The 24510-nt window shown below is 39.0% G+C and overlaps 2 protein-coding genes across 2 annotated transcripts; both read left to right on the top strand.

The window, feature by feature from the left end:
- Window positions 1-3206: 3206 nt before the first annotated feature.
- Window positions 3207-8178, top strand: prrg4 (proline rich Gla (G-carboxyglutamic acid) 4 (transmembrane)). Its single transcript, XM_055037081.1, has 6 exons — window positions 3207-3723; window positions 3812-3975; window positions 4069-4096; window positions 5244-5382; window positions 6140-6334; window positions 6459-8178. Exons 1-6 carry the CDS (start codon window positions 3624-3626, stop codon window positions 6484-6486), a joined length of 654 nt encoding a protein of 217 aa, XP_054893056.1. The 5' UTR covers window positions 3207-3623; the 3' UTR covers window positions 6487-8178.
- A 394-nt stretch (window positions 8179-8572) lies between these two features.
- Window positions 8573-20266, top strand: qser1 (glutamine and serine rich 1). Its single transcript, XM_055036813.1, has 13 exons — window positions 8573-8978; window positions 11111-11220; window positions 11348-11485; window positions 11640-14927; window positions 15121-15434; window positions 16166-16282; window positions 16369-16502; window positions 16595-16767; window positions 16906-17037; window positions 17120-17217; window positions 17342-17488; window positions 18570-18665; window positions 18803-20266. The coding sequence occupies exons 1-13, from the start codon at window positions 8869-8871 to the stop codon at window positions 18941-18943; spliced, it is 4998 nt and encodes a 1665-aa protein (XP_054892788.1). The 5' UTR covers window positions 8573-8868; the 3' UTR covers window positions 18944-20266.
- Window positions 20267-24510: the final 4244 nt, after the last annotated feature.

The raw sequence follows: 24510 nt of genomic DNA, 5'->3' as shown, positions 1-24510 counted from the left end.
ATAAACACTCGAAGGTATTTCCTTCTCAGCGTAAGGCAACATGACCTCTTCAAATATTTCAAACTGATCCAGTATGAGAAACATCATGCCTGACTTGTCTTTAACAGTGTTGAATGAAATATATGGAAGTCATTTCACAAACTAAGAACTCGACTGTATAGTATAGAAAGTGTTTGCCTTCACCTCTAAATCGGGGTCACATGGTTTTAACAAAATGTCTGACCTCGCTGGTTTGACTACATACTGCTATCAGTTAATGATTCAATCACACAAAACCAGCAGCACGTTGGTTCTGTGTTTTCTGTCACTGTAGTAAACCTAATTTCTTTCTAACAGTGATCTGGTCAGAAAAGTTGGATTGGCTTTACTTCAACCTCAACCATAGACGTTGTTCTATGCAGCACTTTAATTCAGAAGTGAGCCACTTGACAAAAGCCGCAAAGAAATAATTTGCGGCACCACAGTGGAGCCGCAGGGTTGCACAGTGTGATCAGATCATCTCTCTGAGTATTTCTGGCTTTGGAAGGATGAAGGAACAATAGAGATCAGTTTGCTTCTTTGGGGAGGAAAGTGGTATCAGGAAAGATATTGCTACTTTTATTTTAAGCCGTTTCTTCATGTTGCTGCCAAGTTTGGCCCTGAGAGTTTCGGTTCTGTTGGAGATAAAATAAAAAACAGACTGGACTAGATACAATAAATGTTTTGTCAGTAAGAGGTAATTCAAGCAAATGTCTCTTCAATATGTTTAATGTCATTGAAATGGGAAAAATATACAGGAGCCGTTTCACATTTTTGTAAATTGAATACCAATTTCTTAAGAACTATAATCCATTTTCAGGTGGCCTCTAGCGTATTATGATGTTAATCTCATGATTTATGCCATAGAGATTAGGTGTAAAAGGGATTTGTTTCGGTTTTCTTCCTCCGGGTCAGTGATGAAATCAGCAGTGACCGACAGAGTGCGGATTATTGGGGTTGCACTCTGGCTTTCCTCAGCTCTCATCCGTCTTGCTCATTTCCTTGACAGTAATACTTTCCGTTTAATTGATGTACACCAATTTTGGACGTCTCAGATGCCACTGATTTGCAGTTTTTGTATTTTAGTCCAGACAACGAAGTATTTATTTTAGATTAATTAGACCATTGGCGTGCCAGTCACTACTATAATCTGTTAGTTCATTTTTCTGTCTTTTCAGAGGTCTGCTTAATCTCACTGCACACTTGTGTCCAGTTTCCCATAGCAGACCAGCATCTCTAGCCACTATCAGGGTGTAAATCACAAAACACATTCTCTGGAGCGCAATCTCATCACAGTCACCTGCGAGGAAGAGAGCAGGGCAGATGGAAACTACTTTGACTCAAGCTCAAGTTTAGATTTGGTTTCTGTTTCTATATGATTTTTTTTTTTTTCCAGCTTTGATTCAGATGACTTCTGCAGTTTTTCCTACTTGTGTTTTAGGTGTGTTTTGGTGGATGATCTGTTCTCTCACACTAAAACGTATAAAGACATTTCTGGTAAACCGACTCCTGTTTGCTCAAAGCTGCTGTCATTTACTGGTGTGGTCATAATCTAATAAATTCAAACTTGTACTCTTTAAGAATGAAACATTGGTAGATTTGATTTATTCCAGATGATTATAACACCAATAAGTACAGACATTTCTCTCCCATCTACTATTATTCACCATTATTTATAATGTATTAAGACAATATCATTCAAAACTTATTGCAGCTCATGTTACAGTAACATTATTTTTCAATACCACATAAATAAACAATATTTTGGGCAAATGTAGCATTCTTACAGTACTTAAGAGATGCAGACAACTACCGAAGTGGGACTCCAACTGAACTTCAATTAGCACCAGCCAGAAGACAGTTAGATAACATAAATATGTAAACATAAACCAGAAGCCCTGCAAACCCCAAATATCTCCAAAGTTACCAAACCAAATTTAAGCATTGAGAAACATAGAGACCATTACTCAAGATGTGCTTCTTTTAACATAGGGGAGGAATGTCCTTAAATAGATGTGTAAAATGTTAAAATATAACCAAGTATATAGGTTTGTGGAACTGAGACTTTTACTGGAACTGTATGCTTTGGTTGGATGAGAACAAGATTGTGCTTTTTCAACCGCATGTGGGACTAATTTGGAAAAAAATATATTAATATGTGGAAAAGCACACCATGCCCTCTGGTCAGCATGGTGGAGGATCTTAGGTCCACAGTTGTGGGTCTGTTTTTCTACTAATGGTGCTGTGAACCTTGTTAAATAGGTTTACACAAATAATTTGAAGATTCTAAAATGTTTGTTTGAACCTGCTAATATATATATATATATACATATGTGTATGTATATATATATATACATATGTGTATGTATATATATATATATGTGTGTATGTATATATATATATATGTGTATGTATATATATATGTGTATAGATATATATATATATATATATATATATATATATATATATATATATATATATATATATATATATATATATATATATATATATATATATACCGACCGCTCCCTCTGGTAACTTTCAAAAGTGCTACCAAACTACAGCAGTCCAAAACACCCGCAGGGTGCCCATGTTGGTGTCAGATTACAGTAAACACCAGGTTTCACCATGATTCACGCTGAATCATATGCTATTTGAATTCACACTTTTTTCTTGTTTTTTTTAGAAAACGCAGTGATCCTTCATGAGGCCACGGCGAACAGGTTTAACAGCTTTCTAATAACTTGAGTGAAAACTCAACCTTGAGGCGACTTTCTCAATGTAAGCTCATGGCAGAGTTTCTTACAAAGCACCTTTTAAATTTTAAAATTGAGAAACTGTATTATTTTATACACAATGTGTAAAAAAAGTAGGTTTTATTTTATTTCAAGAATAAGATGAAAGAACAAAACAAAACAACAGTTTATAGGATGCCAGAAATGTAATGGCTCGATTACATAAGATTACAACAGAAATGTGTGATTAAAGCCAAAAATATGATTTGCCCTTGGGTGGGGCGACAGCTTAAAGGCATCATAAGGTTCTTTGTCAGAGATCACATTTTAATCCCACGTATTTAACACAATACTTGCACGAGTAATCCCAGTTCGGTGTGTTTCTGCTGCCATCTAGCGTCCACCTTGGTGAAATGCAGTCAAGGTAAAGGTGATCGACTGATCAAGCCTTGCTCTACAGTTTCGGAGTAGGTGGAGAATCGCACCTGCCTGGAAGCAACACAGGTCGTTTCTTGTTAAGCCTCTGGAGCCGGTTTCATCTTTAACCTCAGTTTTGGCTACAGTTGAAGTTCGTCACAGGAAAGAGACACGGAATGGAGTTTCAATGAGTGAAATTTCCAATTTGGCCTTCATCAGCGTCACGAACCGACAGACAGCTCAGGACACCGACCGCTCCCTCCGGTAACTTTCATTTTGTCGCTGCTGAACTCTGGACATTAATTCGTGCTGCGTTTTCTTTCTTCTTCTTTTTTTTTTTTACTTTATAATGAAGGACTTTGATAATCGTGATTATTATTTTTCGCTGTAAGAGTTTTGGAGTAGTCCTTGTGGTTCGGAAGGACAGACAGTCTGTTCGTACGTGAACTCATCATGTTATTCGGTTTGTTCGTTCTGCTCCGGCTGCTGGCCGCTGGAAACGCGGCCTCTGCGAGGAACTTAATGTCTCTAAACGAAGTGCCAGAAGATAAAGGTGAGACATATTTTAGGCTACTAACACCTTTATTTGTGGCCTGGTTCCTGTTTTGAAATATTCCTAACTTGTTTGTGTCTGGTTGAAGTGTTTACAGGTGAGTCAGAAGCGAAGTTGTTCCTGGGGCGCCATCTGCTGGCCAATCGCTTTGACTTTGAAATGTTTGTTCCTGGCAACCTGGAGAGGGAGTGCATTGAAGAAATCTGCAATTATGAGGAAGCCAGGGAAGTCTTTGAAAACATACCACAAACAGTTAAGTGTTGATACTTGGGGCAGTTTATCAAAGTGTCTTTTTTAGTTAATATTTCTGATTGCTTGTGGGGTTTTTTTGTTTGTTTGTTTTAGGATGCCTTTTGGAAAGAATACACCAAAGGTAAGAAATAAATAATGTGAATGATATTTTGGATATTACGTTATTACTGTTTTGGCTTGAGTTAAGACTGCTCATTTGAATGTGGCACATACAGTAGATCTTAAATTAGGTATTGATTATGTGTATTAGTTAAATTACTATAGACCATATCAACCACTATATGTCAGCAAAATGTTTCCAGTATGATCCTTGGTATATGTAATACATGCTCCACCTTAGCTTGTGGTGGTTTGAGGCTAATTTGCAACGTCAGTCCAAAAGTGGGTGTCGCTCACTTAGGTCTTGCAATACAAATAAAGAGTTTTGATGTAATGCCGTGTAGTTATGATTAAAATTTCAGATCCCTTTATAGTTTTAGAATTTTTTTTATTATTTCCATTAAGACAGGAAGTTTGTGTTTAATAGGAAATTAGATAGGAATGTATTATATGATGTAAAATGGTGAATTTACATCATTACATCATGTCAATAATCATAATTACCAATGATGCCAATAAAAGATGAGCATTATCTTTCCTATAACCGATCAGCTTTTTATATGTTTACACTGGTGTTTTGATCATTTGTCTTTGTTGATGTGCTTTAACCTCTTAATGTCTGATGGGTATCCAGTTGTGCAAAAAAAAATATATATATATATATATATATATTACGTGTGTTTATGCTTTCAGACATATTGTATGAACTAGAGATTGTACATTTGAACATTGCATCTACCATTAGAGGATATTTTGAAGGGATCCCAGTAAGATCTACCAGACTTGACTTACAGCTCTCTTCCTGGGAACTATGTTTCCTGTTGTTCAGCGTAGTGTCACTTCGCTAATCTACCAGCGGCCTTTCAACCTGCAGAATGTTTTGCATATTTTGATGTGCATGGTATTTGTTTTGTCAATGCAGATCACAAGCTAATTTCACATGTTTTTCTCATGACTAATCAATTATCTCCGTTACTCAATCTGGGGGATAAAAGCTAATAACTGTCAGTTGCACATAAAGACAAGTTAGATGAGTTTTCCAAGCTAGAACAATGTCCAGTTCAGCTTTTGAGTTATACAGTTGTCACATATATATACATACGTCATTGTGCTGCATCTATTGTAGAAGATCATTTAATCTTACTTTCTGTGGTTTTGCCAATACACAGTGGAAAGTCCGTCACGGGTGGATGTAACTGGACTTCTTGTGGGACTCATCTGTGCTGGAGTGGTGGTTGTTATTCTTGGTGTCTTGATCTGGTATTTGTGTAGATCCACTTTTAAGAGTGGCTTCAGCCGTCGTTCAAGGTAAGTCAGCTTCATCCACACTTTGTAAGGTCAAGTAGTTAGAAATCTAACCGATCTTTAGATATTACATCTGTTTTATGCATCAGTAAAGCTGGCAATAAGACAGCTCCACAGCATAAAGCTACCACCACTACTATATTGGTATTTGGCTCAGTTTGGGGCCTTTTCTTTGTGTTTTTGTTTTGTTTTTTCAAAAAACATCCTGATCAATTTCTCTTGACATTTGACTCATATTTGGACATGATCCAGTGTTCCAAACACACATTAATCTCAAACACATCAAAACATATTTGAAATGGAAAAAACAGACTGATATTAAGATTCAAGGAAGATTTTCCCAAATACCAGAACCACAATGGATTTAATCTACGTTTAAGTGCTTGGATGTCGAGAGAAAAATTTAAGTGAAGAAGGCTTCTTCTATGCGACTGACAAGAAGAAACAGACTTTAGTCGTATTTAACACAATCTTCTAATATACACATACCTTCACATCTGTACTTTCTCTATGTGTCACGCAGAAAAACATCAAGCAGTCACGTTTTGCAAACATAAAATTATTGACTTTTGACTTGCAAAGAGAAAAGTTAGACTAGCACATAACTGGGAATTCTGTTTGTTTCAACTCTGCATCTACATGCCTCTTGTGAAATCTGCAGCCATAACTGCATATTCTGTTAAGTTTGACACTCAGTTTCTAATTTGTTCTCTTGATGCACTAAGTTTGCCCTAATATAAACATTTGCCTGTCCTCACAGTTCCACCCGAGGACGTCCTAGGAGGAGCAATGCCTCCCTAATAATGCGAAGGTTGGATGATGTCTCCAGAGAGCCTGCGCTCTCTCCAACATCCGGGCCAACTTTGGATGTAGAAGACCCTCCCGGCCTACCCTCATACGAGCAGGCCATCTCAGCAAGTGGACAGCACGATGCGCCACCTCCTCCATATCCTGGGTAATCCATGTGAACTTATACCTTTAATAATTTCCTGAACCTATTTCACAAAAACTATGTCATTGTAACCCTTCTTTTTTTTTTTTTTTTTTTTTGTTTGTTTTTTTTGGGGGGGGGGTTCCAGCTCAAGACCTGGGAGTGCTCGACAATAATCTTTAAAAAATTAAACAATGCAAGATAATGACTGTGAAATAAAAATTTAATTTATAAGTAGCATTTACATCACAATGCTGTATCTGTTTTTACATAATCTGATTTCTAATGGTTTGTACCTCTTGCACCATTATTAAGCTGTTTTTCCCCACATAGACAGAATGGAAGTTCAAAAGTGTGCAAAGCATAATTTAATTTTGGGTTTTCCTGTTATAAATAATGAAGAAGAAACTTTTTTTTTTCCATTTCCTGAAAAGTTAAATTTTTGAAGTTAATATAAATGTTTTCTGCAATTACCCTTTCTCTTTTTGAGGCTGGTTTGCTGAGCGTCATGTTCAGTGTCGTCCACAAATCTTCGGTGGGATTTAAAGCCTGACAGAGATGCGGCAAATGTGTTTTTAAACTTTTAAGACTTTGAAATAGTTCCCAAACTAGTGTACGGTTAGAAGAAAATTGGACACTTTTCCATTTAAAATTGCTGAAAATGAAAACATTGTTACTGTTTAACAGAAAGTTTGAAGAAAGAAAAAACTTCTGTTAAAACGTGTCAGTATGGACCAAACCGCATTTTTGGGACGGGGAGCGGTTTGTTTGTCTTTGGTAATCTATTAAAGTAAGTTTCACTCCAGCTGTAAAACCTTAGTTTTTGCTTCCCTTCTTGATGTGCATTTTTACCTCCCCCTCTAGTGTCGGTCTGGGCCTAGTGTTTGCCTTTGGAGAGAAGTACAGAGGTTATTTTGCTTCTGAGGGACACTGAAATGTGGATATATTTCACGACATAAACACAACTGTAGAGTCCAACTTGTTGGGATTTTTGAACCGTGGATGAGCTTTATTATGATGCAGTTGTTATGGTTTACTGCTTTTTATCTGAATGATGAGTGTTTGATTTAAGTTAATGAAAATCTAATTGTTCCTCGAAGGAGCAGAGACAGTATGCAGCAGTGTATGAAAGTGGAATTTCTATGGATGCCATGCCAAGGAAGAGATTAATATGCCGTTAATCTCTGATTGATGGAGCAAACATGACTCTGCTTGTATGAATTCCTCACAGTAAAAGTCGGACACTGCTTTAATTTCCTTGATAGTAAAAACTGCGGTCAAAGAAATTGTGCTAAGCATTTCTTATGGAGTACCAGCTTTGTACCTGGTGATTCACTGTCAATTAACTTTTTTATGTGTACTTTTTATAAACTGTGATTTTTTTTTATTACAATTTGAAGAATGTACACGGCTCCAATTGTATATTAATTTCCTATTTTTCTGTCATGGTCTATGCTGAGATTATCACATTTATGCCAAATTTATTTAATTACAATAAATTATGTACATGGGTGCATCGGGCACTTTGACTGATGCTCTTTCTTTTAAAATGATTGCAAATAATTTATTCAGTTGAAATGTACAACAAAACCAATAGTAGTGGATTGTTGAAAAAAAATGCAACAGTTTGCTTCATCAGAACCAAAAGTTGTAGTTTGAGAATCTAGTTGTTTTAAAAGTGCAGATGTAAATAAGTTATGTGCTTGTAAATACTTAGTGAACTCTTTATTTTCAAGACAGATTTATTTTTTCAAAATGTGAGAATTGCACTTCATTGAGCAACTGTGTTTTTCAAGATTGTATCGAGCACAGCTGTTTTTTGAATTAAAATCATTTCTGTATTTTTAAATAAAATTCTATTTTAATTATGTTTGCCTCATTGTATTGCGATGCCATATTTTAGGGCTTTCTCAGTCATGAAGAAATACACAATCATCCACTTTCCACTTGAAGTTTATCAAAAAATGCTTTCTTTGACACAATTTACACATAGCTTTTATTTCTTGAGACACATGTTGGTTTACCATAACCATCAATATTAGAAAATATAATTACTTTGTTTCATTAATAATTTTGAATACAATTAAATAAATTTACCTCAATTATATAAATGCACTACCTTTATGTATTTACTTGTTTATTGAAGGCTGCTCATGGTCATATTGTTTATTTTTTGGGACATCTGGAGTTGATTTTTCGGATTAAAATTTCCCTGCTGTGTGTGTGCGTGTGTGTGTTTCTGTCTCCAGTGTAACGCAATCCATCCTTAAAAGAAGTTTCATGTAGCCCGCTAGGTGCAGCCATGTGTCCCTGCCTCAAACACTGAAGACTTTCTTGCAACCACACAAACTTAACGTGACGGGAAATGAAGGAAAAATAAATCACGCAGAGAGCGGAGACACTTCATCTGGGACACAGGACAGCCTGGCGTCGGGTTTGTTTCCCTCTGCGGACCGTACGCCGCTTTCCCCGAGGGTCCGGCGGGCACGACCCGGGGCTGCTACGATGTGCTCCCGCTGCTTCACGAGGCTCCTGTGTGGAAGTGAACCTTTCACCGGATGATGGACAGGAACTACCCGAGCTCCAGCTTCGCGGACGCGCTGGCTGTGCCACCACAGACCGTAGCTTCATGGGCCTATGAGCGCGGCTCAGTGGCTATCAAGCCAAGGTAGGAGTTGAAGGAGAGGGCGGGTCACCTTCCGAAGGAAATATCGGTGATGGAGGGCCTAGTCTTTGCGTTTGGAGAGAAGTACAGAGGTTTCTGTGCTTCTGAGGGACGCTGAAATACGTGGATATATTCCGCGACATAAACACAGCTGTAGAATCCAACTTGTTGGGATTTTGAAGCCGTTTGTTGATACTCCCACCCCCCTCGCTAATTTACGTTAGCAAAACAGTCTCCTATCACGTCCGTGGATTGCAGCTAGTTAGAGAATAAAGTGTTATAGTGTCTGTATGATGAGCTGACCAGGTGTGCATATGACTTTAATTGTATTAAGGCATTTCCTCCACTCGTGGCTGATAGTTGGAACCAAAGTAAATTGGGCTGTTAGCAGCCAGAGCTAGTTACTGTCTGACAGTTCTGGAAAGTGTTTCGTGTCGCTCTGAGCAGATTCATACCATTGTTGTTTCTGCTTATTCATTGAGAACAAGTTAGTGAAACACTGAAGGGTCCTCTGACCAAACTTTGGCGATTAATGGCTCATCTGTTCATTTTGTAGCGCTTTTTTTTTATTTCTAAGCAACTTTGATTTTTTTTTTTTCAGAAATATATCAGGCTTGTAGCAAATGTTATTCACATTCAGTAGGAAAACATTCAGTAGTTCGTTGATTTCAATTTATCACTACGATTAATGTGGTAAACGTAATTATAATAAGAGTATAACACTCTTATTATAAGAGTGTATACCCCAGGAACAGTTTGAACACCCCAGGAAGCCAGGTATATCATTTAGTTTTCTACTATATAGAATGTAGCATTCTTTTAAGAACAAACAGCTGCAGGATTTCTGGCACTTTGTATTGAATTCAGCAAAAAGCCAGAATAACCTTAGTTTAGGATCTTTCCATTCACAGATGTTTACCTTCTGGCTGAAGGTCAGTACTTTAAATCTGGTTGACTGGCTGATTCAATTATATTGGAGAATAAAGGACTGTTTCTGTTGACTAACTGATGATGCAAATTTGTTTTAATCTTTTATTTGTGTAGCAGGTTTGTAGAGTCATTTTTGCAAAAGCAAAAAAGACAATCAAAGGTTGATAGTTTTAGAAATAAACTCAACATACAAGAACTCAGATCAGTCAGATTCTTTCTCTTGGCAAACTGATAAAAACTTTTTGAAATTAGTACTTTCCATTCTTTGGAAACCTGCTGCTAAACACACCAATAATGTCATATCTTGCAGCTATAGTTAAGCCTGTCACAATAACAAATTTTGCTGGACAATAAATTGTGCCAGACGTTTTTGCAATACTGATAATGTCTTTGACCATATTCAAGTAATATAATGATAGTGGCATAATAGCACAAGAACACATTCACAGAGATAAATGAACATTAAATTCTGATGAACATTTAAAACTGAAACAAGAAGACATTTAAAAACTCCAAAATAAATAAGCAAGACAACAGAAATATAATAAATTTTGAAGTCTCTGTAGACAAAATAAACTAGTTGAGAGAAACCAATAATGCACAAGATTTATTGCTTTGTGTTTACTATTGGCTTAGCTATAGTAAGGATATTCAGTAACTGGTTTCAATTATTTGTCAACAGAGACAAGTTGTAGATAAAATGTTTAACTCACTTTGAAGAAAGCAAAGACTTTTGCATGTTTTCCTAAAATCTCAGTATTTTTCCAATGGGGCTCATCTTTGTTCTGAAACTCATATTCTGAAACTTAAATATTTATTTGAGAGTAAATAGAGAAACAGTAATTTATCTGCTATAGGTTTAGATAGATATCTAAAGCCTTCAGTGGCTTGTGTCCTACAATAATTAGGTGATTCTAAACATACCTTAGTTAGAGAAATGTGTCATTTGCAGTCTACGGCAAAACATGACTTCAGTCTGAAGAGATAATTTGGTCTTTTGAAATATAAATAAAACTTCAGGACTAAATTAATCAAGCCTTTCACGCTCCTGACTTAAAACTTTCTTAAAAATTCATTGTTATAGTTTGGCCAGTGGAATTTTTGAATTCTCTGCCTGCTCAGCTTTCCCAGGGTGACTCGATGATGCTTCTGAAAAATAAAAGCAATTGGACAAATTAAATTTTTTTTTTGTTTTGTGCACACAGTCCCAATTATGTTGCACCAAACCTCGATGGGGAGCTTCTTCAACAGCAAAGCTACACTACAACGCAGCAGCTCCCCACTTACACTACAGCACACATCCCAGCAGCTGCACGTGAGTTTTAGACACTGCAAGTTTTGTTCAGTGGGACCAGTCAGCTAAATGCCTAACATTATTGAAGGCCTCAATCTTTGAAGATGATTTTAATTTAAATTGAATTTTTCTTCATTTTGACTGTTAGGCACACTTGAGTCAAGTGGGAATAATTCTGCAACCTCAATCATGAGCTTCCTGTCAGCCATGGAGTCAAGAAGTCTTCAAACTGGTCCTGTTAGTGCCTCTTTGCTTCCTCCTTTTAGACCACCATCTTGGACTACTGGTAAGAACAGAAAATGGAGTTTGTGTACAAACAGACCTAATCTGCTTGATGGTTTTTGAAGTCGTTCGTTTTTGTAAGCTCACAAATGATGCAAATGTGTCCCTTTTCTTTGTGCATGCTGGGCTTGTTACAAACTTTGATTTCTTCTTTGTAGGTGCCAACTCTTCCACCACAGAGCTGTATCTGACTGGTGCTCTGCCTTCCACAGCCAGTTTCCCCTCTCCTGCTCCTCTGTCCTCCTTTCAGCACACAGATGCCTACCCACCCAGGAGCTATGCTGCCAACACATCCCTTACGCTTCCAGATCCTGCCTTCAGCACTTCCACCAATGGGCTGTTTCCTCACCACGACCCCTTGCTTAACCTTAAAACCAGCCAAGCTGTGATTCCCACTGCCCTGACCTTCAATCACCTTTCTACACCCTCTCTGGGCTCAGCTCTGCCTGTGCAGTCCTCCACTTACCGCTCAGCCCAGGAGTCAGCCCCCCACCTATTACAGCCCCAGTTTGGTCTTCTTCCTTCTGCTCTGCCAACCACTCATGGTGCCTCACAGTCCTATGGGGCCACGATTTTCTCTGGCTCTATTGAAAGAGCTCTTCAGCGTGAATGTAGTGTAATAAAGCACCACCAGAGGCCTTCAAGTAGCCACATGCCCTCAGAGCACATGCACAATTCAGAGGACTCCCTGCAGGGGTATTTTGGCTCTAGCAGTGAAACGGATATGTCTTACCAGCAGGAACCGTCTCGTCACACACCAGTGTCCTGCAGTCCGTCTTCAAGAACAGACTCCACTCAAGGAGTCAATGGATCTCCTCAATCTAAAAGCGATTGTGGGACACAGCCGTACTCATCCACTTCTTTGCTGAAAAATAAAGACGCTTCTTCCCGACTGAATTCACATTCTGCTGGAGATGAAGAGAATCACACTCAGAACTTGAGAACAGGATCCCCGGAGCGTTATTCTTCTCCTACTGAGAAGCAGAACTCTGTCATTGCTAATCAACAAGTGGTCCAGCTGTCTGGCCTAATGTCAGATAGTTTGCCTCAAAGTTACATGAGTCCACAAACACAGTCACAGACCCCTCATTCCCCCTCAGAGAAACTGTCCTCACTTTACACTGCTTTGCCATCACACTCGAGTCACTGTGACAACGTGGCTCCCGTTAGCCAAGCTCTTATTTATACAACCACTCCTGGGCTGAACCAAGAGCAGATCCAGTACGGAGCCCAGGTTCAGAGATTCTGTCAAGAAAATTTCTCCGACAGCTTCTCCAGTGCCCACTCTCAGGGGCCCCCAAATCTGACGTTTACCTCTCAGCCGCAGAAGCAAGCTTCAGCAACACATTCTCAAAGTTACAACACGGGACAATCCCTCGATACCGTGTTCCAATCCACATGTGTGCAAAGTCTTCCTACGTCTAATTCTTTGGTGGATTATGGCCACATACAAGACTCAGTGGCAGGTAAAGCGCATACCAGTGTGTCCCACCAACAGACACAGCCTCACAGTGTTTTATCCGTACCTTTGCCTACATACTCTTCACCTGCTCAACCCATACAGAATGACATAAGAACCTCCATACAAGAAACAGATCCAACATACGCCAAACAAAAGCTTGAAGAACTTCCATCCCAGGACATCGAGGCTCTACAACAGGTGTCCATGGTCTCTGTTGCTGATAATAGTATGGCTTCTCACAACAATGTCATCTACGTGGTTTCAAAAATGGATGATCACAAACCACAGAGTGTTATACGAAGCAATTCTCGCTCTGACGAACAATTCCTGGGACTTGGCCATGCAAATTCAGCACAGGCAAAGGATGAACATGTAGGTTGCATGACCCAGCAGCAGGTTTGTTTAGGCAGTGCTGATGGTCATGAAGTTGCTAACTCAGAGTGTTCAAATACCTCTGTTTCATCACATGGACCTCTCAGTTCAGAGCATCTTAACCAACAACTCAGATCTCCTGAGCCACACCACCAAAATCAGCAAACTCACTCTCAGTCCCAGGGTCAAATTTCAGCTACCCGCTCTCAGTTTATGTCAGTCCCCAGCTCTCAGGTCCTTCTTGAGCCCAACCAGATGATTCTGGTCCAGCAACCTCTTGTGCACCAAAGTCAGAACTCTTCAAAGCTAGCATCAATGCAGTGTGTCCAACCAGCCCAGTGTTTGGGTCCAGTTCACGTACAGTACCTTCAGATGGATCGAGGCCTGCTTTGCACAAATGTCACTAATGAAAACCAGAGTCAGCAGTCTGTGGTCATGTCTGAACCAAGCTCAGAATGCTCTTCCTCTAAAAACCATTACAGCCAGACAGCAAGTCAGCAGCCAAATGATGGCAAGAACCAGTTTGCTCTTAACTCTATTTGCTTTCCAGACTCTATGCTCCTGGCAGATGACAGAAATATTTTGTCAAATGTTGATGACATCTTGGCTGCCACTGTGGCCGCTTGTGGTGTCACACCTCAAGATTTTGTCAAAGCTGCATCATCCGCTGAGGCTGAAATGACTGCAAGGGCAAGTCCCGTTGATTCCAAAGGTCAGCTCCTGACTGTGGATATTAGCCAGATGTCGCCCAGTTTTTCCTCATCACAACATCCTGCCATCACCAACACTCACTGCCAAACTATCAGCATGACACTAAATGGTGCTCAGATGGCTACAAACAGCCAAGATCAGGCTGCTCGCCACAACAGTAACATTAATCTTGTCATGAACGGAGATGGAATGACCTCTGAGACTGGCTACCACTCAGCCAGACAGGTGTTTAACTCTCCAGGTGTCCACAATGGAGTTCAAGAGACTACAAAATGTGCAGAAACACAAGAATGTTCAGGTAGTGATGACTCACCAAAAAAGAAAGCACGCTCTAAGTCCTTAACCAAACCGGGGAGTTCTGAGGACAGTGAGGGACTGACTAGACCAGCTAAGCGCAGTGGACAAACTAAGCGTCAAAACACACGGGGCAGTGATGCCACTCCTCCGTCTGCCTCAAGTAGCACACAGGACAGTTGTCCTCAGCATGAAAGAATTAGGCAGAAGATCCGTGAAGTGGAAGAAAAACAGCCAGAGGTCAAAACTGGCTTCCTTGGCTCCTTCCTAGACTTTATCAAATCTGGTCCCAAACAGCAGTACTCCCCAAGCTCTACGAGAAGTAACAGTCGTCCAAGAAAACCATCCTCCTCCTCCAAACCGTGCACTTTGCCTCCTTTGCCACCCAAAGTGCCCACTCTTCCTGGACCGTTGCTTCCCCAGAAGAATCCAGGTTTGAGCTCCCAGCAGAAACGTCTGGAAGAGGATTTACACAAGAACCTGGAGACGTTGCCATCATTCAGCTCAGACGAAGAGGAGAGTACCGGGAAGAATCAAGCTCTGAGGAACAGCATCAGCTCAGCTCTCTCAGCTCTGGATGAGACTTCAGATCGGAAAACCACTATGGGTAATAGCATCCTACCTAAACTCGACTATTCAGCTTATATTGACATTTTTTATGCTGTTTTTATCTGTAATGGAAAATGGCTTTATTTCACAGGCAGGAAAACCTTTGCACAAATTTGCTAAAACTCTTGATTGACTCATTAATAAAAAAATATAATAATTACTATTATTATGCCTTTTTACTCCCTCTTCAGATAACCAAATTCAAGTTACAGTGATGAAGCCTGTCCAGCTTCCCACCATCCCTCTCACCATCACCCAGATTTACCTGCCACCGGTATCCGCCCCTGCTGTGGTGACCCCTGCGCCAACCATAGTCTCAGGAGTGAAGGAGTTTATGACCAAAGAGAAATTAAAAGAGACGCCGTCAGGCGAGTTAGCGGTGCAGCTTCTGAGCGTGGCCTTGGAGGGGCTGACTGACGATGAGCCGTCTGACAGCGGGGGAGAAGGGATGTATCGGGAGAGAGACGAGTTTGTCATCAGGAACGAGGACATTGAAACCTTCAAGGTATGTGAAGTTTAACAGTGAGAATCAGAGTTGTGCTTCTGCTCCTTTAGTATTACAAACTATGCATGTGACTCGTGCCTGCCGCTCTGTTTAATAACTCTCATCAGAGGTCTGGCGTCCAAAAGACAGGTCTCCAAAAACTAAAGCGGCATCCACACATCATGCTGGTCCTTTGACCAATCCGGTACTGACTGAACACCAGCTACGTCTGGTGGAATTTATAGAATCATAAACATAGAATATTTAAGAAAATTTATTACATTTACCTTCTCCCACTTAATGCATGAACTGCAAATATTTGCTATGTTGTTGTATGTCAGATCACAGCATTAACACACTCCTGTTAGCACAGAGTGGTTTAGATCATGTGGGAAAAAAATGAGGTCATATGATTTCAAAACTTTTCCCAGTCTTTTTGTGACAAATATCCAGCATAATTCAATAGAAAACCTAACAAATCTGCTGTGGAGAAAAAAATAAAAAATGAAAAGAGTGTTTAAGCTTCATCTTTTATTGATGTTTGGAGCGAGTCTATCAGCCATCCACGTTTTGTCTAGTCTACCTTGATAAAGTTCTTTTGGTCGTCATGGCTTCAGCTAAGTGTTCGTGCACCAAAAGCTCAACCTTGTCTAAGATTAATGAGATTCAATTAATTACTTGTCTTTTTTTGTTTCGTAATTTAATTTGCTGTGAAGTCTTGAAGTCCCCCTTCTGTTACATCTTTACTTCAGGTCACAATGAGGGCCGGAGTGGAGCCTCCAGCTATCTGGAAGGTCCAGAAAGCACTGCTGCAGAAATTTGTGCCCGAGCTGAAAGACGGGAAGAGAGTGTTTTCTGCCACGAACAGTGTGAGTTAAATCTCTCTCTGGATGCACAAGGATTCAAATACTCTTGTCTCCTCTCAACATGTGACCCTTTTTCCTTGGCACTGCAGTACCTTGGATACTTTGGCGATGCAAAGACGATGTATAAGAGAGTGTATGTGAAATTTCTGGAAACGGTTAACAAAAGGGAGTACGTGAGAGTTTGTAGTCGGAAACCACGCAGCAAGCCTATGACTTCACTAAAGTAAGTTGATGAATCTAATTTCATACATTTGTTGGAGAGTGACTTTTCAGTTGTGTAACTTCTCTCTTTCTCTCTGTCTGTCTGCCTCACAGGGCTATTCAGATGAAAGCGTTGCTGGGCCTGACAGATCCACCTTCATCAGCTCCCCAGAACCATAAGCCCCGCCCCAAACAAGTGAAGCCACGGGCAGAACCGCCGCCCAAGAAGAGGAAGAAATGGAAGGAGGAGTTTTCACCCACCCCCTCAGGATCATCTGCAGAAGAAGGTACTGAGGAGGATTTGAGAACATACTTTTTGTTTTACAGAAATATTTTAATTTCTCATTTAACTTTAACTTGAATCTGTATTCGTTTAATTCTCTTTGCTGTTTCCTAAGTTTTCCTATGTCTCTGTTACACTTCAGAGTTAAACCCCCCCTTTGCTTCAAGGCTCCTCAACACACGTACTACAAAAGAGACTTTCAAAAGCTTTGTGGAGATTCTTATTAGTGTTGCTTTGGATGAAGACGTGATGGCAGCACTAGAGAGGGCAAATGGTTTGTGATCTACATTTCCAATGTCACCGGACTACGTACTCTTAGTAGAGGTTTAGAGCGTTGTTCTTGTGTTTTATAACAGATGAGTTGCTGCTGCCTCATATGAAGAAAGTAGATGGGATAATCACTGACATCAGGAAACGCTTGCTTAACAAACTGCACATAGGGCAGGTCTTAAAGGTGAGTTTTTCTATTAAGCTTACCCATCTGCCTTAGTGAATAAAGCTAAAAGGCACATATGCAAACTGTTACTTTTGTTTAACTTCGCTGAGTTTTTTTATTTTTTTTTATTGTTGTTTTCCAGACAGCTCTAGACAGCTTCCCAGAGATCTCAGTGGTGACTGAGCTGAAGAAGGATGGGGAAACCCCAGCCTTTAAGGTACGTCTCAGTGGGAGGGCTTACAACAAGAAGACGATGAAGTCCTACAAGTTGCCAAACAAAGTGCCTCAGGTCAGACATGTTCCTCCTTTAGCAGAATGTTTCATTACGTGATTTGTCCAGGAGAGGGCGCAGCACCACTAGTTGTCCATTTCCTGCGTTCCTGTCCTCCAACCCCTATCATCCCCAGGCTCCCTATTTCAGAGGCTTTCTTCCCTATCGCCCTATTAAAGGGGATTTATATCTCAGCAGTTCGTTATGAAGGTGTGACCAGGCTTGTCAATGGCCAGCCAATTTCAAACAAGTATACTGAAGTAAGAAAACATCTAAAATTTGCAATAGAAAAAAAAAAAGCCCCAAGGATTAGGCTTGGATGCTGTTGTCCTATTTCTCTGAAAGGAATTTCAAGAAGTAGTATCCATAACATCTGGTTTGCTAGTTACAAGTTTTTAACTTATTCTTTGATGTCAGATTCAAGGGCCAATTAGAATATCCCTTTTAGAATTTTGTTGTTTTTTTTCTTAGTTAAACTCTTATGATACAGATGCATTATCACAAGATAATGCATCGTATGATACACCACTCTTACTCTGTGTTTTGCTGTCAGGAGCAAGCACACCTTTTTGTATATATGTATTTTGTTCTTCCACTCAATTTTCCATTAATATTCTCATAAATAACATAAATATGCTCCGTTTTGTTTTTGCCGTCAACGTTTTGATTTATAGTTGTTGTGGAAGATGTTAACAACTCTTTCCTTGAATGCCCTGAAGATGGAGCAGGCTGAATAGTAACATCTGTGTATTAAGAACCCTTTTGCTGTAGTTGGTTTATGATATTCTACTACAGTATTTTAGACATTAAGAATATAATAAATTTTTCATTATCTGCAAGCCAAAGTTAGCAAAATTTAAGGAAATTATTGAAACATGACACTCTAAATATAATGAACCTCAATGAGTTTCAGTTTTAAACTGATTTATTTAAATATTTATGTATTTAATAACTGCTTGGAATAACATTGTAATCTTCTAGGAGGTTCTAATTTTGGACTTGTGAATTTGTTGCTGTTCTAGATTATTTAATACAGAAGCCAATATTTTCCTATTTTTGCTCTGTATTGTTCTTCTTACGTCACCTTTTCCCCCTCTAGGAGTATACAGTGGAGCAGCAGAAAACTCAGTGGTTCTCTCTGTACCACTCTTTGCAGCATTACAAATACCACACATACCTCATGTGTAAGGACGAGGTGAGGAATCGCTTACAGTTTCTGCCGGTTGCTAAATTTGTTTATTATTATGCGATTTTGATCTAACCGACACAAATTTGATCTGGAAACGTTTCCTGCATGCTGCTCCTCAGAGTCTGTTTGTGTCTGTCGTCTAGATTGCGTCGCTGCGGGTACGGGCCGGCAACCTGGGGCAGGAGGAGACCGTCCAAAAGTGCCTGGAGAACGGAGCCTGGGTGGACGGGCTCTTTGATCGCTTTGGAGAGCTAATCAGTCAAGTGCAGCAGGTCTGCAGATGATTTAGCCTCGGCAGACTTGACTTACGAAGAAATACAAGGGGAAGCCAATGCAAAGTTCACCGCTTAAGCTCAAATGGATGCCTTGAAGTCACAGCGGCAGCAGAGACTGAGTGTGGAGTGGATTCCCCTCCATCCACAGAGATGTCAGGAGCAAAACACGAAGCTGTAACTTGATCAACAAAAGACTTTGTTTCGGGAGGCACTTCGGAACAATTCCACATAGTGCGACTCCTTTTCTTTGTACGTTTTTATAGTTTTAAAAGCCATCTTTTTATGAGCCTTTTTTTATAGGTTTCTATTGGCTTTTCTACGCTCCTTTATAAATGCCATATGATAACCCTTAATTGTGTTCTAGATAGAAAACAATTGATAGAGGAAGTAGAGTGGGACAAATAAAAGGCAGAAATCTGATTAAGTACCATTTTAACAAGCCTTCATCAATCATTTAAGTAGGCTTTCATACAGAGTTGATATATTGTACAAAATTGAGTATATATAAAGTATTACTGTAGTTCATACTGTTAGATGAACATCCATTGTTTAATGGAGTGCCAACTTCTCCATGACTAATTTACATTTTGCGGGAAGAAAAGCGAGAGGCGAGACCTGCAGCCGCTTTTCTTGCGGAGCTGAGCGACTGCAAACGATGTGCGTCCAACTTTAATGCATCAGTTACTGGTTTTCTCCAACAGTTGCATCCTCTCTCTCCCATCTGTATCATCAATACCCAGAGTTTTGGTGGAATTCAAGGTAATTCATTTTACCTTGAATTATTCCAAGGTAAAATGAAATAACTGGTAGTTGTCTTTATATTGTTTTATAAACAAAGCCCACATTTTATGACAAATATATATTTTTCACAGAAGCAATTGTTATTCTTAGGAGACAGATTTTTTTTTTTTCATTGTCGTTTTTACATTTCTCCTCACAAAAGGCCGTAAGCCAGAAACGTCGATGTCACTAATTCTCATTGCTTGCAGATGCAGTTTGTAAATAAAGTGGCACATATGCTAAATGTGTACTGGTGTGTTTCGCACTGTGCAAGCAAGGCTTACGTCAAAAAGTCTGGGGAAAATGTTATATTTGTTACCAGATTATATAACCGAGTACAGCGTCTTTCATACAAGGTCGAGATGTGTTAGAATATTGAGGCTAATCTCTCACTACAGTAGCATATTTCCATGTTGAAATGTCTAGAAAAAAACCTGCGTTAGATTTTTTTGATTTTTTTTTTTGATTGTCCTTCCGAAATATTTATGCAAAATCTTTGTCATTCATTACGAATCCTGTACAATAAATGGAACCTAATCATTTTGTAATCTATACTACACTCTTTCTGTCAACAAGAGTGTCTAATAACTTCAATCCTTGACATTTTGTTTTTCTGGACTCTAAATGTTTGTCTCAGTCCCTCTGTACGATAGAAAGCCATTTAAGTAAGGCAGAGGTCTGTTTTGTTTGTTTTTTTCCGGGTTTTTTTATTTATTTTTTTTTTATTTTGCACCGGTTGCCACTCATATGCCAGCAGTTGTGACGCATCCCTGAAGACGATTTAGAGTAAACAGTTAATCGAATGTGGATGGTTTTGGATTGAGAGAGGAGGAATCACTCATACAGCTTCTCATTGTTGTCGTTGCGCCATGATCAGGTCAGAGGAAAATAATGAAAACAAATCAATGGATCTCAATTTTAGGAAACTGCAGTAAAACGTGAGGTCTTGGTGTCGCAAAGTCTTCGCAACAGCTGCTTGTTCGGATGATGCCAGTAAAACTTTCTTTTCTTTTCTGTAGTCTTTAGATGCTTTTAGAGTGGCTCACTTCAACTCCGAGACACCAGGAAATAAGAAAATGGGTTCTCATCGTGTTTTTCACATGGTGGTGATGATTCAAATTATGGCTAAATCCATATAGAAATGTGAAAACAGACACATCTTTCTCCTGATTCTTTGCAGTACAAAGCTGGGGAAAAAATGCTCTAAGCTAAAGAGAACGATGCATTGGACCGGGGCGTGGACTCCGGACAATCTAGCAGCATTGTGCGAAGAGGAATGCTCAAAATAATAAAGAGCATTTTAACAAAAGAGCATCTCAAAAGTTGTTGCAGGTGATTTGTAAAAGAAAATAAATCATTTTTATAATCTTAGGTTTTTCTCCACAGGAAATAAAGGGTGTCAGTAAATATGTTGTGTTTTATATGAATATATGAATTTATCAGATGATTTAAGGTAGTCAATTGTTAAGATTAGACTACCTTAACTGAACAGCAATGAAGTGGTTTTAATTCACATGCAGTAATAAAACTCATTCCTCTGTGTCGGCAGGAATATACTAGAAAATTTAAACACTGATTCTCTTTTGGGAGTGAGAACTCTTGGAAATGGAGATTCCAAGAGTCGGCTGTGGCGTATACAATTTCATTAGAACTGTTTTACCCAGAAAATTGTAGTCAATTGTACTTTTTTTTTTTTTTGCAAACATTTTGGCACTTGGTCTAAAAAACTGTCAGCAATACATTACTCTTGTTTTGCCTTTGTAGCTCAGTCCACAGGGGTCAGTTAAAGTTAAACTTTACCAAACTGTTGAGCGTTTTCATGCTGATGTTGGCTTGCATTCTTCAATGGGGCACAGCAAGGAGAGAAATCGACAGCGACGCTCGCCCACCAAACTCATAACCCAACAGCGACCGGCTGGCTGACCTAAAGGGTCTCGGGGCTGTTGAATAAAATGTGACAGAGAAGCAACAATGCAGGGGGGAAAAAAATTACTGGCAATCCACAAAACACAAAAGTGCTTCTGTGGTGCAGTTACAGCACTGTCCTCTGTCCTTTAGAGACAGACGGTGGAATGGGGGTGGAGGATAGTCCAGTTCGGCATGCACTTTGGATTCCAGCCGGGGCACAACTGGAAGGGACGGACTCTAAGAGTCTGCTCTCCAGATGGAAATCATATGAATTGCTAATGCCCTGTGTCATTCCATATGTGGGAGTCAGACTGAGGGGACCTTCAGGCTGTGTGACGACGTGATGAGGGCACAGAAACACGATTGCTCTCTGTTGCATTGGACTGAAAAACATTCTTGGCTTTTGAAAATTTCTCTTCATGAGACATTATCTGCTGAGTGATGATGTAGTTTTATGTCTCATCATGTGTGGAAACGCACTGAAAGTTTTGCTTTTTCGTAAAACATTCTTTGCTATGCAAATGTGATTACATTGTTATTACATGCCTTTAAACGTCAGATTGGTCTCTACAAATCAGATTCTGCTGATAGGTTCAACATAATATTGGCTTAAGCAACATAGGGTATGTATATATATATATATATATATATATATATATATATATATATATATATATATATATATATATATATATATATATATATATATATATATATATATATATATATATATATATATATATATATATATATATATATATATATGTACCCAATGTATACCTGTACATAGGGTACATATATACAAAGGATATGTATATATACATAGGATACATATATACCCTATATAAGGTGGTATATATGCAAGGTGTAATACTTTGCACCTTGCAAAGTATTGCCACTTTGCAAGGTGTAATACCTTGTAAAGTTCATTTCACTTCAAAAATATTCTTTTGATCCCGAAGAAATTAAATGTTAAAAATGATTTGATCAAAAAAGTTATTGTAGATGGTGATGTCCTTGGGCAGGAAGGGTCTCCTGTAGCTGTCTGTACTGCAACAAATTTGAAGAAGCCTCTGACTGAAGACACCCCTTCAACTTTTCCACATTTTAACATCTTGCAAGCACAACATGGCTGAGCTTTTTCCACAATGAAACATGGTCTTGAGCCTTGACAGTGTCATGATGTCGGGATCTTGTTCTTCGGGAACAGGGAATCTCATTGGAGTTTCTGGGAATATGGGCGGATCTTCCCTCATTAGCGGTTCACCTTCCAACAGGTCAAAGATTTGTTGACTTACAGGGAGCGCTACAATAAAATGGCTCAGGTGAAAGCATTTTTATGTGTGAGGAAGGTCCATTCAAAGTCTAGATATAAGTACATTCTAAAAGTTGTGACAAGAGTTAAAGACTTGTCACGACAAATGCTTTTCATTCATTCCAAATTAGTTAGATGAACCGTCCTGCGGTTTGGCAAAACGAAAATGACAGTCTGAACGTGTGTGAATACTTTTTTTAAGGCCTTGTACTTTGCATTTGAATGCCACCTTCTGAGAACATTACTCAGGATATTTGTCATCCTTTTAATTTCATGCGGCACTTCATGAGTAATAGGTAGGAGAAACAAAAGGAAGTATGCAAAGCCTTCAACGCATCGAACGCAGCAGGTGGAGACTCTTTGTGTCAAGTTTACAAAACACCAGCGCATCACGCAGCAGCGCATTCAGATGAGGAGCCGGCGAACCAGTTCAACCCTCTGCTTGCGATTCCTGGCACTGACTGGGTTACGTTTCCTCCAGTATGTGTAAACAATAAAAATATGCAGCAAGAGAAAAGGCTGAGGCATCCTATTGGCTCTGTCGAGCAACACAGCATAGACAAGTTTTATAGGACTTTACTCTTTAAACATCAAGTTTGATGTTTACAACTAACCTTTAGCAGTTTTTAGTGTTTGTATTTCCTCTACTGGGTTTGACAACGTCTCTGACGTATTCTGTGGTTCCCTTTGTTTCCATGAGAAAATATAAGACCCAGTAGAAACATTATTACTATGAAATAATGTTTCTGTTTACCTGTTTGATCTGCTAATCACAGCAACACATTAATTGCAAAAATTCTTCATTTATAACACATTTGAAATGCATTTTGTGTGATTATACGCCAGCAGTTTGCCCCTCTTCAAAGAGGTAAAAGATTACAAAAATGGTACAATTGTATAATTAAATCATACTTTAATTGGGTATAGCACCTTAATATGTTGTGGGTATCACTGTAAGGGTTAAAAACAGTACCTTCCTCCTTATCTAGGAGAAACAAAGACATGTTACCGAGGTCAACATGCGCCACAGTGTCAGCTATGACAAAAAAAATAAAATAAAATCCGCACATCTGTTGAGGAGAAAACATCGCCGTCGCTAACATGTTTTCAAAAAAACAGTGATGAAGACAAAACATACGGACACAAAATACAATAAGACTTTTCGTAAAACTAATAAAATAATTAGTGGAATATGAAAAATGATAAATAATCCAACAACTAAATAAAAGTAAGTTTTATTTATGACAGTGAAAATATTTAAAAACCTTATACCAGAATCCTGCTTAATGTTTTTACAGCAGAGATTTGAAGCAGTTTCAATTGTGATTTTTAAATTATTATTATTATTTTTAACTAGAGAAGAGAGCATCACAACAATCCAGAACAACTACATTGTTGGTATTAGCTTAGAAAAACCATGTCTGGTATTGTGTAAATATTTTTCAGATTAATAAATCCAGTTTTTTATTTAAAGTGTCTCTTAACCCTGAAGCTGGACCTCAAGGTGACTCCTGTTCATTTCCCAGAGCTTCAGGCTTTACTTTTTCTCTCTGAGTTTCAGAATCCGTCATTG

The sequence above is a fragment of the Poeciliopsis prolifica genome, unplaced genomic scaffold, assembly GCF_027474105.1.
Source record: "Poeciliopsis prolifica strain line A6 unplaced genomic scaffold, Auburn_PproV2 SCAFFOLD011, whole genome shotgun sequence".
Lineage (NCBI taxonomy): Eukaryota > Metazoa > Chordata > Actinopteri > Cyprinodontiformes > Poeciliidae > Poeciliopsis > Poeciliopsis prolifica.
This window is presented reverse-complemented; position numbering and strand designations above follow the sequence as displayed.